The sequence below is a fragment of the Triturus cristatus genome, chromosome 3_1, assembly GCF_964204655.1.
Source record: "Triturus cristatus chromosome 3_1, aTriCri1.1, whole genome shotgun sequence".
NCBI lineage: Eukaryota > Metazoa > Chordata > Amphibia > Caudata > Salamandridae > Triturus > Triturus cristatus.
Genome location: NC_140583.1, coordinates 225,056,763 through 225,073,498, shown reverse-complemented (window position 1 = coordinate 225,073,498; position 16,736 = coordinate 225,056,763). Strand labels below are relative to the sequence as shown.

Genomic DNA, 16,736 nt, shown 5'->3' with positions numbered 1-16,736 from the left:
TCAGCGCGGGAGCGGGCACTCTTGTTGTATTGTTGCTGCGCGGACCTCGGCTGACAGCGCTTTTTTAACTTCCCTACCTTCATTTTCTTTTAAACACTGCTAAGAATTGTACTGTATTGCATTTATTGTCTGTTAAAACGGAAAAACGCATCTTTTAACCGATCGCTGCTCAATCTCCCCTGCACCTCTCCACCCCGCGGCATCAGCCTATCGGCCGGCAGGTGGAGGAGTGGAGGCGGGGCTTAGGTTTCAAAGCTGACCTCAGCGCGGGAGCGGGCACTCTTGTTGTATTGTTGCCGCGCGGACCTCGGCTGACAGCGCTTTTTTAACTTCCCTACCTTCATTTTCTTTTAAACACTGCTAAGAATTGTACTGTATTGCATTTATTGTCTGTTAAAACGGAAAAACGCATCTTTTAACTGATCGCTGCTCAATCTCCCCTGCACCTCTCCACCCCGCGGCATCAGCCTATCAGCCGGCAGGAGGAGGAGTGGAGGCGGGGCTTAGGTTCTAAATGACGACCTCAGCGCGGGATCGCAGCGGACGCGCCAACGGCGCACCGACGGCGCGCCAAAGGAAAGCCCGTCTGTGCCCGTCCGCGCCCTGATGGGCCCTGGGGCTCGGCCTTATGCTAATCGTATCTCATACTTGTCTCCCGACCTTCGACTCCTAGCTGACTTCACTGCTCCACTCAAACAGTCTACCCAGAAGATCCTAATGGACAACACCATCTTCAAAACACCTTCTATCCCACCCACTTCATTTCTTTCTATCCCTGCGTCCTCTGACCCCCTTATAGCCAAATCCTTACCTTTGCACATATTCTACCTCAACACCCGTTCCCTGGTTAAGCACCAGTTTGATGTTTTCCTTTTATTGTCTTCTCAAAAACCGGACATTTTCCTGGTCACCGAAACTTGGTTAACCGAGGATTCTGCCCCTGACATCTTGGCAGCACTCCCGGCTGATTATTACATCCTGCACGCCAATAGGTCTTCAGGCAAGAGTGGTGGTGGGGTTGCTGCTATCATTAACAAAAATTTGAAGGTTGCCCCACTCCCCCCCCTTGCTTTGCCGGAAACTGAGAACGTTGTTTTTAAACTTGACACCAACTACGGCTCCATTGTTTTTGCGCTTATTTATCGCCCCCCTCAGGTAATGTCCACCTTTCCTGCATTACTCAGCGAACTAATGGCTGACCTTCGTACGAATTACTCCAACGTCCTACTAGTAGGAGACCTAAACTATTGGTATCTGGATCCCCGGGGTGGTCCCCACGCTACAGAACTCTCTGAGTTGCTTTCCAATCTTAATATGACCCAACATGTATTAGCTCCTACTCATGAAAAGGGGCATATCTTGGACCAAATTTGGTCTTCCAACTTCAATATCTCAGCACCTTCAATCTTACCCTGTATCTGGTCTGATCATCACTTGCTAAAATTCACTGCCTCCATTAACGCTGGGCTTAAAGCCCCCCCTACTATAGGAGGAACGACTAGGAAATGGAGGGCACTCAACGAGTCACACTTCATCAACACCCTGTCTAGCACTGCCCCCACGTCCAACCCCGACATTAAAATCATGGAAGGAAATATTTCCAACTGGTTACTCTCGGCCTCCAACATTCACGCCCCCCTTACCAAATTTTCCCGCGCCCGTCACTCAGATGCTCATAGATGGTTTTCGGCAGAGCTAAAAGAACTGAAACTCGCGCTCCGCCAAAGGGAGAGGAAATGGAGGGCTAGATACTCCATGGAAGACAAATTGCTTTTTGTACAGGCCCGCAAAGAGTACAAAAAAGTAATACTGAAGTCTAAGGCTGACTACTTCTCAGCCAGAATTCTTAATGCCCAGAACAAATCAAAAGACATTTTCACCATCGTGGACGTTCTATGCAATCCCGAGCGCACACGTCCTACTCAGGCTCCGACTCAAGAGCTATGCAATTCCCTTAATAATTACTTCTTGGACAAAATCTCAGCCATCAAAGCCAGCATACCGACTAGGACTCGCTTGGACTCTTTGCCCAGCGGACCTGTCAACTCTATCTTTTTTTCCACCCATCTGCCCTCAGTCATTCTCGGACCTGATGACCCGTGTTAAATCTGGGTCCCCAAATGACTGCTGTCCCCCTCAAGTCATGAAGCTCGCTCTAACCAACCTTCCTCAGCATGTCCTTCCTTTCCTTAATCAATCTTTAGCACAAGGCATGGTCCCCTCAGCCTTTAAGAACGCTATCGTAATCCCCCTTCTAAAGAAACCAGGATCCGAACCTTCACTGCTGTCAAACTATCGTCCTATCTCTCTCCTCCCCTTTTTGGCCAAAATCTTGGAAACCGACGTTACAGGCAGCCTCTCCTCCTTTATTGAACAGACAGAATATCTAGAGCCACATCAAGCCGGATTTCGGCCTGCCCATTCTACAGAATCGGTGATTCTCGCAGCCCTGGATACCCTTAGAGCCAACCTAGACAAAAATATCCCCCAGGCCCTGGTGCTATTGGATTTCTCGGCCGCTTTTGACACGGTCGACCATAAGATCTTATTGGACCGTGTCACACAAGCCGGCATACAGGGCTCCGCTTTCAAATGGATAAAGTCTTTTCTCAATGATCGGACACAGGCAGTCTGTCTCGGCTCCTTCACAGCCCCCAAACTTTCTACCACCTGTGGGGTGCCACAGGGCTCGTCCTTATCCCCACTCCTTTTCAACTTATATCTTAAACCTCTGATTCTTTCACTAAAGAGTAGAAAGGTGACTACCTTTAACTATGCTGATGATCTTCAGCTAGTGTTCACCCTTGACTCTGCTGATTCAGTGGCCGAATTTCAAGCCACTATGCTTCATATCCAGCGCTGGATGGATCTTAACCATCTCAAACTCAACCCTGGCAAGACGGAACTGGTCTTGCCCGGGAAGAGTGAGGCCTTATGGGGTCACCACTTTTGGCCTTCTGAACTTGGCGCTCCTCCTAACCCTTCATCTGCTGTAAAGAGCCTGGGGGTGACCATTGACTCCGCCTTGTCTCTTAAAGGTCAGGTTGGGGCAGTGGTCTCCTCATGTTTCTTTCAACTGCGCAAAATTCGCAAGATCTCTCACCTGCTCTCTCCCTCAGCACTCACACAAGTCGTAATCGCCTTGGTTCTTTCTCGCCTCGACTTTTCTAATTCTATTTACTTTGGTCTTCCCCTGTTCCTACTTCACCGTCTCCAACTGGTTCAGAACCAGGCTGCTAGATTAATTCTCAAAAAACCTAATTGGCACTCTGCAAGATCCTGTATTTTCGATCTTCATTGGCTCCCTATAGCCCAACACACTTTATTCAAGACTGGCTGTGTGATATTTAAAGCTCTACACTGCAGGAGTCCCAAATTTATCAACGACATGATTTCCAAACACGAACCCCGTCGCAACTTGCGCTCTGCTCATCTTCACCTCCTCACACTCCCCCGTTTCAAGCTCCAGCGACAACGTGGGCGTAGGTTTTCCTACCTCGCCCCAAAACTCTGGAACACCATACCTCTATCAATCAGGAGCTGTGACAATCTTCTGAGCTTCAGGAAAGCTCTTAAAACTTGGTTGTTCATGCAAGCTTATGCTTAAGCCCTCTCGCTGTCAACTCTATGCAAGCTTAGCGCCTTGAAACCCCCCGGTGTCCGTGCGCTCTACAAGTTTTTTATAACATAACATATACAGTTAAAAAGAAAGACCTACTGGTCTGCCAATGCTAGATTTACTCTCCTTACACTCCTGCATGCAATATGCAGATAACTGATCATGTTTTATATTTACAGGCCAGTGTAACAAACCATTCACAAATGGCTGCTTATCAACAGGGGCTGCTCTTTAAAGCTTACAAGAAAACAGTAAAACATTTTTCATACTTTCAGTCGTGAAATAGTGGTGTTTGTTGGGTTGTGGACCACATATTATATGCTGAAATGCTGAATTTTATTTTCATAATATAATACACATTTACTGACCATGAACGTCACTGTTGAACAACAAGTATTTCCAAATTATGAAAAGAGCTGAAACATTACCTCTAAAGTCTTTCTTTTCATTATCACCATTCATGTCCCCATTTTTTTCTTCTTCACACTTCTCATTTCCAAAGGAAACTAATACCATTCCACTGGCTTGTGACAAGAGATTCTTCAACTGGCTGCAAAGTAGGTCAAGCAAGGACTGCACCACTTTCGTATTTAATTTATCAGCATATGTCCTGATGGAAAAAGTCAAAAAATAAATGCTACAATGAATCTGGAAAACTGTATTTTTTATGAATAACTATTGGCAACAGCCTTTGCATATAATATAGTGTCCTGTTAAAATAGTGTCCTGTTAAACAGCCTTAAATAACGCCTATGAAATATACAGTTACAATCTATTAAACATCAATCAAGCACTCCTTCACAAAACCATACTTATTTTAAGGCTCAACAAATGTAAGTATTTACATATCAGCAGTAACATCTTCCAATGAGTATTCAAGCTGTGGTCCGTTTAATATACTGAGAGCTGTAAAATATTCCTATTATTAGACACACATTCTGATTTTTCTGTGTCTTATGCCTCACATATTGGCCATCGCACAGCTCTGCATCTGTCCAGAAACAACCCTCTAGTCCCACTAACACACTAGCATGCGTTTCTAAGATCAGCGCTAGAGCAATGAAGTCATTTGCTCCATTTGTTAGGTCCAGGAATTTCAACAATCTTTTTACCAATTGCGACCTACGAGCAACGTCAACACAGAACTGCAGGACCCTGTATCCTGCAATTCCTCTTAAGTTCTGTTATAAACTGAAACTAACTGAAATTACTTGCCTCCTATGGAGGAACAGTTGGCAGCTAGGGGTAAAGCTCCTCTCTATCTTGCAAAATCTCTCTTTGGGATAATAGGTAAGGAATTTTTATTTAAACTACAAACCAAAATCTTGAAAATATCTACCGTGGTACTGTAAGGGACTGCACTACATTTGTACTCATCCAATTCACTAACATCCATCACTCACTGCTCCCTACGTTTCTAGAAGTATGATGAATGTGGTACCAAACAAATTTGGAACAATTGCTTTATTTCAGTACTATCTCAGAATATTAGTTCCCCCTGCAGATTACATGCATGGAGGCCTGCAAGCTTCTATCCATGCAACCATCCCAAGATGTGGCATATTTAAGTTCCTGTGCAACGAATAATCCCCACAATGCACCAGTAAAAACCTACACTGTTAGGTTATAGTTTTCCACTCTCATGCGTTGGTACTGGATTCAGGAGTCATATACGAATGAATTATGTAGAGGCAGGTTAAGGGGAATATGCCGTTTATGTTTTCCCCCAAATTGTAGTAACACATTTTCCTGGTCGAAACGACAGTCTGGATTTACCAAGAGACTATAACCAGGAATGATTCTTGGTGTGGAATGGTTTTGGTGCAGGTAAACCACTCCAGCACCAAAAAGATAGACCGTGGACACATTACAGAATGCATCAGCAGAATTCTCGCAAAACACCGGCTGCTCCGTTATTAGAGAAGTCAAGGAGACTTACTCAAATACAGAAAACAGTGGGGTCTCTGGTACTCCAGACACCCACTGGGAGTAGAGTTGTGATTAAGTGTCCTCAAACAACTCAATCTTTGGAGAACAATTGTCTCCAGTGAAAGTTACACGACCAAGATAATATCGAGGGTTCCACATGAACGACACTCAGAGCATCATCCCTTCAATTCAAAATGGAGTTTCCACTTCAGTCAAAGGAATAGCAGAGAAAAACCGAAAATGGAGCCCTAAACCACTACAGAAATCCTTTACAGCGGCCCAGTCTGATGTTTATGAAGAACCTTGACTGAAAACGCACTCAAAACGAAATCTGACACCAATTAAGAAAAATAACAGATTTTTATATAGATATAGACACCAAGATCTTCAGGTAAGTACTTTAGGAGTTATTGTTCTTACAGAGAAAAAACTAAAAATAGCAGAGCTGTCAGACTTGAGGCATGAGCATCAAATGCAGTAATGTTATCCTATTTGGGGGAAAACATATACTACAAACATATACTTTCAAGTGGTTGTAGAAGGTGCCCTTTAGGAGTTAAGGTGTTTCGGGATCAATGTCCACAGTACCACCAGCAGTTCGGGTTTACCTAACCTGGTGTGTCCGGGTGCAGAGGTGTGGTTACAATAGTAGCATCAAGCGCAGTTAAAGTTTAAAGGGACCTATCAAAACAATAAATGCTGCAAAGGGGGACTTGGTGACAAGTCCGGCAGAACCCAAAGAGGGGCTCTGCTCATGAGGGTCTCTGGAGCAAGATGACTCATTTGGTTTCCATGAACCCAGACTGGGGGCTCGGGTGCAGGGGTACTGGTCCCGCTGGCACTTGCATTAGAGGCTATCACAGTTCTTGGATGGACCTGGAGAGGGAAAGAAAACAAGACAGCAATACCACTATCGGTATAGGCCTTGTCAGTCCTGAAGTCCCTCGACGGCTGGTCACCTTTGGCGGTGGTGGTGTACGTGCTGGACACTCAACAAGCCTTAATTGTGAAAAATACTCTGGTACCTAGGGTTTTGGTGCAGGGAGGCTTCTGGAGGGTCTAGCATCTTGGGACTCGCTGGAGAGACAGGGCTGATCTCTTGGAACCAGGGTGACCTTCTCCTGGTGTGACGCTTCCTCGGTGGGCCCGATGGGCGGCAAAATGAAGAACTGGGCAAGTGCGGTCAGGTTCTGAAGATGGAGGGGGAGGCTCCTCCAACCCAAGGGAGATAATCTGTGGTTGGCAAAGCACTGGGCAGTACTCACAAGACTTAGTGGGATGCACAGCTGTTCGACGAGCTGTGTCACTGCAATTGTTGAGATTCCAGCAGCTAGCCAGGAATTGATGCCAAGTTAAGTCAGTTCTCACGGTGATCTTCTTTGTCCTTCTATTTCGAGGCAGACGCATCTGATTTCCTGGTGTCAGGCGGATCCATAAATACAAATTTTAGAGGCATTTAAGGGAGTGTAGGGCAGTAGCCTATGGGCTTACCCCTGGGGTGACTACACCACCGATATGACCACATCATATGGAGATTGGGCATATTACTGACTCAGAGTTCCTAGTTTTACCAAATTCAAAATGGTGAAACCCTTTCTTGGCTGTCCACTTCAGCTGGCCCACCTTAGGGATGTGCCTAGTCTGAAAGTGCAACATGCCGACTCTGGTGTCACATGTACCCCAGGGCGTTCCCATAACAAAGGCAGCAGAGGCCTTGAAGCGTTTGGCCCGGATATGCTAAATCACTAGCCATCCTGCTGGAGGAGGTGTTGCCACCATCCTGCAGAGCAGGCATGGTTTCTGGACCCTAAGAGCGCAGGCTTTCACCTACAGGGGGTCAGAAATGTGTCTGTTGTGGAAGGCGGGACAATACCAGTCAGCCACACCCTTGAGGACTTCAAGGTTTTCAGGGGGCAATCTGATATTGGCATCAGTATAGATTTATTGAGACGAGGTGTTTGATACCAAATACCATTATTTTCAGTGAAGCCATCATGTAGCTGGGTAACTCGTAATAACCAGTGCCCAGTACATATACTTAAGATGGCTTCTTAATCACTTGCAATGTCTTGGTATTGGAACTAAACATCACAGGGGCATATCTACTTGTGCAGATCTGCCCTCACATTTAATAAAATGCACACTGCCTCAGGGCTCGAAGGTCTGCTGTAGGGCCGACTTGCATATAAGACATGCAGTGTACCTGGGCATTCCACACAAGGAGTGTGCTATGTCATGTTTTCAGAAAGTCTTGACCCCTTTTGTGCATCCTGCCATGGCAATCTGAATGCAGTCTTTGTGTGGGTCCCTTTGGGTGGCATAATACATGCTTCAGCTCACAGGACTCCTCTTTAGTACCCAAGCCCTGGGCACCTTAGGTATCGTTTACCAGGGACTTACAGGGGTGCTAAAGTTCTTTTCAATTGGGGTACAATTAAGCATGTTGCAGGTTTTAGTGAAAGAGCACTGGCACTGGGGCCTGTTTACCACGAACCCAGTGGACATTCAGCCAAGAACATCATTACCAGTGGGAAAAAGGTGGGGGTGACCATGACAAAAAGGGTCATAACTCATATTGTGAGAAAATGGGAGACATGAACTGGAGTACCGACATGTCACCCTCCAGATTAGGCCATGATAGAAGTGTGAAAGGAAATCTGAACCCCGTTGTGAAAGTCAAAATGCTGAACTTTTCACTACAAATGTCAGTGTCGCTTGCAAAGGTTAAAAACAGCTACGTAGTGCTTTAATATAAAATGTAAGTGGTAGCACCTATATATTTAAAAAATGATTACATAATCTAATGTTGTGAGTGAGGCTGAAGCCATTCAACACACATTTAAACTGGTGCAGTTTCGAAAGCCAATCTTTTTCTGAATTGGGTCAGAAAAACTTTAGTGAAGTAATTCTTGTTATCCACAACGTATTTTACAAAATGAAAATCATTAGTCAAAATGGACTTTTGTTTTATATGTTACATGTTTGTTATTTCACTCATTTTAAAGAAACCAGTTAAAGGAGCTACTTTTTTTCAGTAACACTCTTTCTGGTGGATACCCTATTTAACTGCAGATTCTTCATCTTTAGAATATTCCCAAGGGGAATGCTATTGTTAAACCAGAAGTCATTTTCGCCATGCGCAGTGTTTTCATCAATGATGTTATTTCAGATGTTGAAGTGATGTTATCAATGATGTCATAGCCCTTAAAATGAGAGGAGTGCAGAGTTCTTTGCAAGAAACCTATTTTGATGGTGCAGGCTCACCTATTTGAGCACCTCTGTGCGTATACCTAATCAATCAATCAATCATCGCATTTATATAGCGCGCTACTCACCCAGAGGGTCTCAAGGCGCTGGGGGAGGGGGGTCCGCTACTGCTCGAACAGCCAGGTCTTGAGTTGCTTCCTAAAGGCGAGGTGGTCCTGGGTCAGGCGGAGGTGGGTGGGGAGGGAGTTCCATGTCTTGGCGGCGAGGTAGGAGAAGGACCGTCCCCCTGTGGTGGCTCTTCGGATGCGGGGGACGGCGGCGAGGGCGTGGCTGGTCGATCGAAGCTGGCGTTTGGGAGCGTAGAAGTTGAGGCGGCTGTTGAGGTATCCTGGGCCTTGGTTGTGTAGGGCTTTGTGTGCGCGGGTGAGGAGGCGCAAGGTGATTCTCTTGTTGACCGGGAGCCAGTGCAGGTCTCTCAGGTGTCCGGAGATGTGGCTGCGACGGGGGATGTCCAGGATGAGTCGTGCTGAGGCGTTCTGGATCCGCTGGAGTCTCTTCTGGAGTTTGGCGGTGGTTCCGGCGTAGAGGTAGTTGCCGTAGTCCAGACGGCTGGTGACGAGGGCCTGGGTGACCGTCTTCCTGGTCTCGGTGGAGCCCAGGTTGCGTGCGAGGTCTGTTGGTTTGGGTGCGCTGCCTAGGGCGGGGGGCCACCAGGAGTCGTCCCAAGCGGCGGGTGAGGATCCCAGGATGAGGACTTCTGTCTTGTCCGAGTTCAGTTTCAGGCGGCTGTTCTTCATCCATTCGGCTACCTCTTTCATCCCTTCGTGAAGGTTGGCTCTGGCGGTGGCGGGGTCGTTGGTGAGGGAGAGGATCAGCTGGGTGTCGTCGGCGTATGAGATGATGTTGAGGTTGTGCTGGTGTGCGATGTCTGCGAGGGGGCTCATGTATGCGTTGAAGAGGGTTGGACTGAGCGAGGAGCCTTGAGGGACGCCGCAGATGACTTCAGTGGCTTCAGATCTGAACGGAGGGAGACGGACTCTCTGTGTCCTTCCGGCGAGGAAGGAGATGATCCACTCCAGAGCCTTCTCCTGGACTCCGACGTTGCTGAGGCGTTGTACTAGGGTACGGTGGCAGACAGTGTCGAAGGCTGCGGAGAGGTCGAGGAGGATGAGGGCCGCTGTTTCTCCGTTGTCGAGCAGCGCTCGTATGTCATCGGTGGCTGCGATCAGGGCGGTCTCGGTGCTGTGGTTGGCCCGGAAGCCAGACTGCGAGGGGTCGAGGGATCCGTTCGTCTCGAGGAAGGCGGCCAGCTGCTTGTTGACGGTCTTCTCGATGACTTTTGCAGGAAACGGGAGCAGCGAGATGGGGCGGTAGTTCTCGAGGTCGGTCGGGTCGGCCGATGGCTTCTTGAGTAGGGCGCTGAGTTCGGCGTGCTTCCAGCTCTCCGGGAAGGTGGCGGTGTCGAAGGAGGTGTTGATGATGTCCCGCAGGTGGGGTGCGATGACAGCGTCGGCCTTGTTGAAGACGTGGTGAGGGCAGGGGTCGGTCGGAGATCCGGAGTGGATGGAGTTCATCGTGCGGACGGTGTCTTCGGTGCTGATCGGAGTCCAGGCGCGGAGGGTGGTGGTGGGGGGCGGTGGTTCGGTTGTGGCGTTCGTCGGTTGAGTGCTGAAGCGGTTGTGTATGTCCGCGATCTTGTTGTGGAAGTAGGAGGCGGAGGCGAGGGAGTTGCAGAGGTCTTGCGAAGGGGTGATGTCGTTGTTTCCGGCGTTGGGGTTGGAGAGCTCTTTAACGATGTTGAAGAGTTCCTTGCTGTTGTGGGCGTTGTTGTCCAGTCGTTCCTTGAAGGCAGTTTTCTTGGTGGCGTGGATCAGTTGGTGGTGTTTTCGGGTGGCGAGCTTGAGGGCAGTCATGTTGTCCGGTGTTGGGTCTCTGCGCCAGGTTCTCACGAGGGCTCGGCAGTTCTTCTTGGAGCTCTTGAGTATGATGCCTATGATGCCTAGAAAGAGAGTGTGAACTTGTTTGCCCCTATTAGTAGTGATTGTATTTTTTCTTTTTCGAATGTGCATTCAAAGTGAGCATGCATCTACAGTTATATGATGTCTACTAATATGCATTTATCAATCAATGTATTCTACATTGGATACGATACTATTCTCAGCCTATATGCAATAGACCTAATGGATGGACTAGTAAATGTATATGTGATTGACAGTCGAAAACCAATAAAATACATGGTTTAAAAAAACATCAAAGATGTCATAGAACAAATCATAACTGATGTGATATGTGAGGTAATTAGCAGTGCACGGCAAGGGCGCGAGTTATAGTTACTTTAGGGCATGAACAATAATTACTTGAGATAACTATAACTGGTGAATTTCTGTAGTTTTGTTCATTTAAAATTGTAATTTAATTTTCATTTTCTCCTAACTGTAAAAGTCACTATACCTTTGCTGTTTTCAGTGAATTTCTAGGGTTTTAACGTGAAGTAAAATGTCCACAGCAGTTTGCGGCATGGGACTTGGCGCAGGGCCAGGCCCAACCCCCTATGAGTGACCCTCATCCCCGCTGTGCACGGCCTTTGATGCACGGCCTGGGACACTGTACAGTACTGATGGCGATAAGAAAGACTGTTTTGATCGTTAGAAGCTGTAGAGAGCGACTGTGCACAGGCTGAAATGGCATGTAAATAAGGAACTTCCAGACTAGATGCACAAGTTACTTAACTTCGGTAACGATATATCTGTAAGAAGCATTAGTTAGTTATAGATTCCGTACCTTAGAATTACCCCCAGGCGTCAGACTGGATCCGGAAAGTATTTTCGTCAGCAGTACCGCTGCATGTCGGAAGGTGGCATCGGTTGGCTCCGCGTCAGTCGTCGGAGTCGTGTTCGCCGGGTTGACATCGCAGCAGCTACTTAGACGCCGCCCTCGAGCGCTTACGTCAGTTCTGTACACAACTTTCCGCGCCAGAAACGCAGTGTCATGCAAGACACTGACCATTGGTGCACAAACCCTGGGCCCTGAAAGTATGTCCTTAACCCTAGAAATCAGTTCGCAGAACGGGGAGGATGGGTGGGGCGGTAAGGAATCTATAACTAACAATTGCTTCTTACAGATATATCATTACCGAAGGTAAGTAACTTGTGCATCTGAAAGAAACACGTTAGTTATAGATTCCTTACCTTAGAATAGATAACCCAACAATACCAACCCCAGTGGTGGGTCTGGGAACCAACATCACACCAGAAAATCCTGGAGAACAGAACGGCCAAAGAAGCCGTCTCTCCGGACTTGGCTGTCCAGGCAATAGTGTTAGGTGAACGTGTGCAGCGATGCCCACGTGACTGCCTGACAGATGCCATTCAGAGGCACTCCCCTTCCCAAGGCAGTAGTGGCTGCCGTCGCCCTGGTCGAGTGAGCGCGTAGCTCGACTGGAGGCTCCTTTTTAGCCAGAGAGTAACAAGCCTTAATACACAACATGACCCATGGAGAAATGGTGTGTTTGTGTGCGACTGACCCTTATTTGCACCAAGTAACTAACAAAAAGTAGATCATCCACCCGGAATTGTTTTGTGCGATCCAGATAAAAGGAGAGAGCACGTTTTGGGTGCAGACGGTGCAGCCTCTCTTCCTCCTTTGAAGGATGCAGAGGTGGAAAGAAGGTGGGCAAAGTAATGGTCTGCCCGATGTGGAAGGCAGTGACCGCCTTACGTAGGAAGGAAGGAAGGAAGGACGGGTCCGGAGAACCACCTTGTCCGGATGAACAGACAGGAAAGGAGGTTTTGAAGAAAGACCCTGGAGCTCCCTCACCCTTCTAGCAGAAGTGATGGCTACCAGGAAAGCAGTTGTAAGGGTCAAAAGATGTAAAGGACAGTTACGTAGCGGCTCAAAGGGAGCACACATTAAATATGTTAACACAAGATTCAAGGCCCACTGAGGCATAAAGAAGGGGATTGGAAGGAAAAGATGCGTTAAGCCTTTTAGGAAACGGTTAACTAACGGGGACTTGAAAAGAGAAGGTTGATCTGGCAACTGAAGGAATGCAGAGATGGCTGAAAGATAGCACTTGATAGTGCCCAGAACAGAGCCCTGCTGGGCTAAAGAGAGAAGAAACAAGAGTACTTCAGAAAGAGGGGCAGAAAGGGGATCCACAGCCTTTGCTGTGCACCATGCCACAAATTTGTACCACCTGCAGGCGTATACCGTCTTTGTGGCGGGACGCCTGGCTGCCAAGATTACGTCACAGACTTCGGGAGGCAAATCGAAAGAAGTCAACTGCCGCTGCTCAATCTCCACGCATGGAGGTGGAGACTGGACAGGTTTGGGTGGAGGACCGTCCTCTGCTGCTGCGAGAGAAGATCCTCCGGAAGAGGCAGTCTGATCGGAGGATCGATGGCCATGTTGAGCAGCTCAGGATCAACAAAATACCATCAAACCTGATGATCAGGTTTGATGGTGTTTTGTTGTTGCTTTGAGTGGAGGGCAACCTAATCATTTTTCCCTCTGTAGCTCCTCATTGTGAGAGAGCAGCTCGGGATACCAGACTCTTCGTGCCCAATCTGGAGCCACAAGAATGACTTGCGCCCGGTCACGCCTGATCTTCTTCAGCACTCTGGGCAGAAGTGGTATAGGCGGAGAGGCGTACAACAGACCGCAACTCCACTTGCGACGAAAAGCGTTGCCGAGCGAGCTCTGCCTTGGAAATTCCAACACGCAGAATTGCTGACATTGTGCGCTCTCTTAGGTGGCAAATAGATCTAACCAAGGCTCTCCCCACTGTTGAAAGAGACCTCGCACCACCTCCGAGTGAAAACGCCATTTGTGATCCATCATGCACCTGCTGCTGAGTTCGTCTGCCCTGGCAATCAGAGAACCTGCTAGGTGTTGAACCACCAAGAAAATGCCCTGATGTTCCAGCCATGTCCAGAGGTGGAGGGCCTCCCGATATAGGGTCCATGACCCCATCCCGCCCTGTTTGTTGCAGTACCACATGGCAGTGGTGTTGTCCATGAACACCTGCACTACTCTTCCCCAGACAGATGGAAGGAATACCTTCAGTGCAAGACGAATCGCCCGGAGCTCCAGAAGGTTGATGTGAAGCCCAGACTCCGCCAGAGTCCAGAGGCCTCTGATCTCCGCCTCTACTATGTGGCAGCCCCATCCCAGGAGTAATGCATCTGTCACCACTGTGAACTCTGGTTGGGGAAGGCAGAGGGATCTGCCGTTGAATTAATCCTGGTTCGTGAGCCACCACTGCAGTTGATGAGCAGGGCCCTCCGAGATCGGGAAGCAATCAGACAGATTTCCCTGATGCTGCGCCCACTGGAACTTCAGGTCCCACTGTAGAGCTTGCATATGTCACCTGGCATGATCGACTAGCAGGATGAAGGAGGCCATGAGGCCAGGCAGCCTCAGGGTCATTCTGACCGAAACCCGGGATAGAGGCTAAAAGAACGGAATCATAGCCCGAATATCCCGGACTCGCTGTTCGGGAAGATAGACCCAAAAACGCGTTGTGTCCAGAACCGCTCCGATGAAGAGGAGCTTCTGAGAAGGAATCAGGTGCTACTTCGGCACATTGATGGAAAACCCCAGCAAATGCAGGAGATCGCCCGTAGTCTGGAGGTGGGAGACGACGGCCTGGGGCGAGCCCGCCTTCAAAAGCCAGTCGTCGAGATAGGGGAAGACTGAAACCCCTGATCTGCGCAGGTGAGCTGCGACCACCGCCATCACTTTCGTGAATACCCGAGGTGTGCTGATAAGGCCAAAGGGGAGCACAGTAAACTGAAAGTGCTCAGGGCCTACCGTGAACAGTAGGTAACGCCGGTGGGCCGGCAGGACTTGGATGTGAAAATAAGAGTCCTGCAAGTCCAACGCTACCATCCACTCTTGCGGGTCGAGGGCAGACAAGACCGGAGCAAGCATCAACATCTTGAACTTCTCCTTCCAGAAGAAGCGATTGACGTCCCTGAGGTCCAAGATAGGACGCAGGCCCTTGTCCTATTTGGGAACCAGAAAGTAGTGGAAGTAACAACCACAACCTACTTCTGGGACAGAAACGCGCTTGACGGCTCCCTTGGCCAAGAGAGCCATAACTTCATGCTGGAGAAGGGCCAGATGACCCTCCGACATGCGGTGGTAGTCTCAAAGGGGAGGGAGTAGCCACTTTGGGCTATTTGCAAAACCCGCCTGTCCGACGGGATGGTGCGCCAGTGGGGGAGGTGATGGGGAATCCTGCTGCCCACTGGCGTTTGATGGGCCTGAAAGCTCGGACTAGGGGGGTTTGGAGGCTGCAGCAGAGGAGGGGTTAGTTGACTGCCCGCCCGCTGGCCCCTGGAACCACGCCGGTTGTTGGTAGCTTGCTGCGGCCTGTGGCTCTGGGTGGGATGTAGCGGGGCACCCCTTCAGTAGCCACGAAAGGGGGCGAAAAGCAGACTGCGTCGGAAGGGTGAAGAGGCGCAAGGACTTGGCCGTAGCCCGTGAGTCCTTAAAGCACTCTAGGGCATTGTCTGCTTTGTCGCCATCAAAGGGCATGTCCATTAATGTATTCTGGACATCCCCTGAAAAGCCAGTGGACTTCAGCCAGATGTAGCGAAGAAGCGCTACCGACGTTGAAATGGTCCTGCCTAGAGAGTCGGCGGTGTCCAGCCCACAACTGATTGTAAACTTTGCTACATCTCTCCCGGCGGCAACAGCCTGAGAGAGCACTGCCCGGGCCTCCTCCGGACACTGAGGCAGCACTTGCTCCACCGTATCCCACACTGAGTGCGAATAACGGCCCAAGAGACATGCAGTGTTTACGGATCTCACTCCTAAGCTGGCGGAAGAGAACATTTTCTTGCCAAGGTGGTCCAGCCTTGTAGAACATACAAAGCTGGGCTGGGGTCGCTCCGGGTCCAGAAAAGGGAGGGAAGCCCGGGGTCGATCCTTCGGGCTCCGTACATGGAGCCGTGGGAATGGTTCCACCCGCGTGCCTCGTCGGATCCGCCAACCGAAGAGAAGTCGAAGAGCGACGATGCTTCTTCGACTTCTGCTTATGCTTGGTCTTACCCGACCCAGAGTGCGAAGACCGATGATTTTGAACCGGACTGGTGGTGGTGGCTCCGCGACTGGTCCCTTGACCTCCCTCTCGACCGGGATATCGAGCGGCGTGGAGCCAACTGTCGGCGTTCAAACAGATCTCGGGACCGCTCCCACAAAGCCTTCGGCGCCATCGACCGACAGTCGGAGCACGACTTGGGGTCGTTGTTGCGCTCCAGGCAAAAGAGGCACACACGGTGCAGATCCGTCACCGACATCAGTCAATTACAGGAACCGCACGCCTTGAAACCGGGCATCCCTCGTGCACCCGTTCTGAGTCGGAAACTCGAAACAAGAAGTCGACAAAAACGTAGTCCTAAAATGACTGAGGTACCGCTCTTCCCGTACCTGCGCTGACTGGCGCAGAAAAAGAAAGAACTGACGTCTGCGTGTGAGGGCGGCGTCTAAGCAGCTGCCGCGTCGTCATCCCAGCGACCACGACGACTGACGCGGAGCCGACCGACGCCACCTTCCGACGCGCAGAGGTACTGCTGACGAAAAAACTTTACGGATCCAGTCTGACACCTTGGGGTAATTATAAGGTAATGAATCTATAACTAACGTGTTTATTTCAGACATAGCTCCCACTGAGGTATGACAAATGGTTTTGGAGGGAACAGCCTCTGTGTCCCTTCAGAGCATTCAGCACAACTGGTAATTAAAGAGAGAGGGTTGACCAGGCAAGCATAAAATGCTAAAATAGGCCTACAAGTAACACTAAACTTTGCCCATCTAAGTCTGTGCTGAGAATGCAACAAAAAAAATTCAACAATACATCAGATGACATGCCCTGCACAGGGGAGAGAGGACGTTCCCCAACATAAGATCACAAATTCTTCTCTGAGCCTTACATAGATAGACATCGAGGACTGTCTCCACTCCATCTGCAAACTTG

General features: G+C 49.1%; 1 protein-coding gene across 8 annotated transcripts in view; it reads right to left on the bottom strand.

Moving 5' to 3' along the window:
- The window catches only part of HERC1 (HECT and RLD domain containing E3 ubiquitin protein ligase family member 1), a 1,817,725-nt gene that overhangs the window by 1,204,908 nt on the left and 596,081 nt on the right, over positions 1–16,736 (bottom strand). For all 8 annotated transcript variants that reach the window (XM_085643727.1, XM_085643730.1, XM_085643731.1 and 5 more), the window contains one exon: positions 4,048–4,229. In XM_085643727.1, the coding sequence (XP_085499853.1) occupies positions 4,048–4,229 (182 nt within the window). The remainder of the gene's footprint in view (positions 1–4,047; positions 4,230–16,736) is intronic.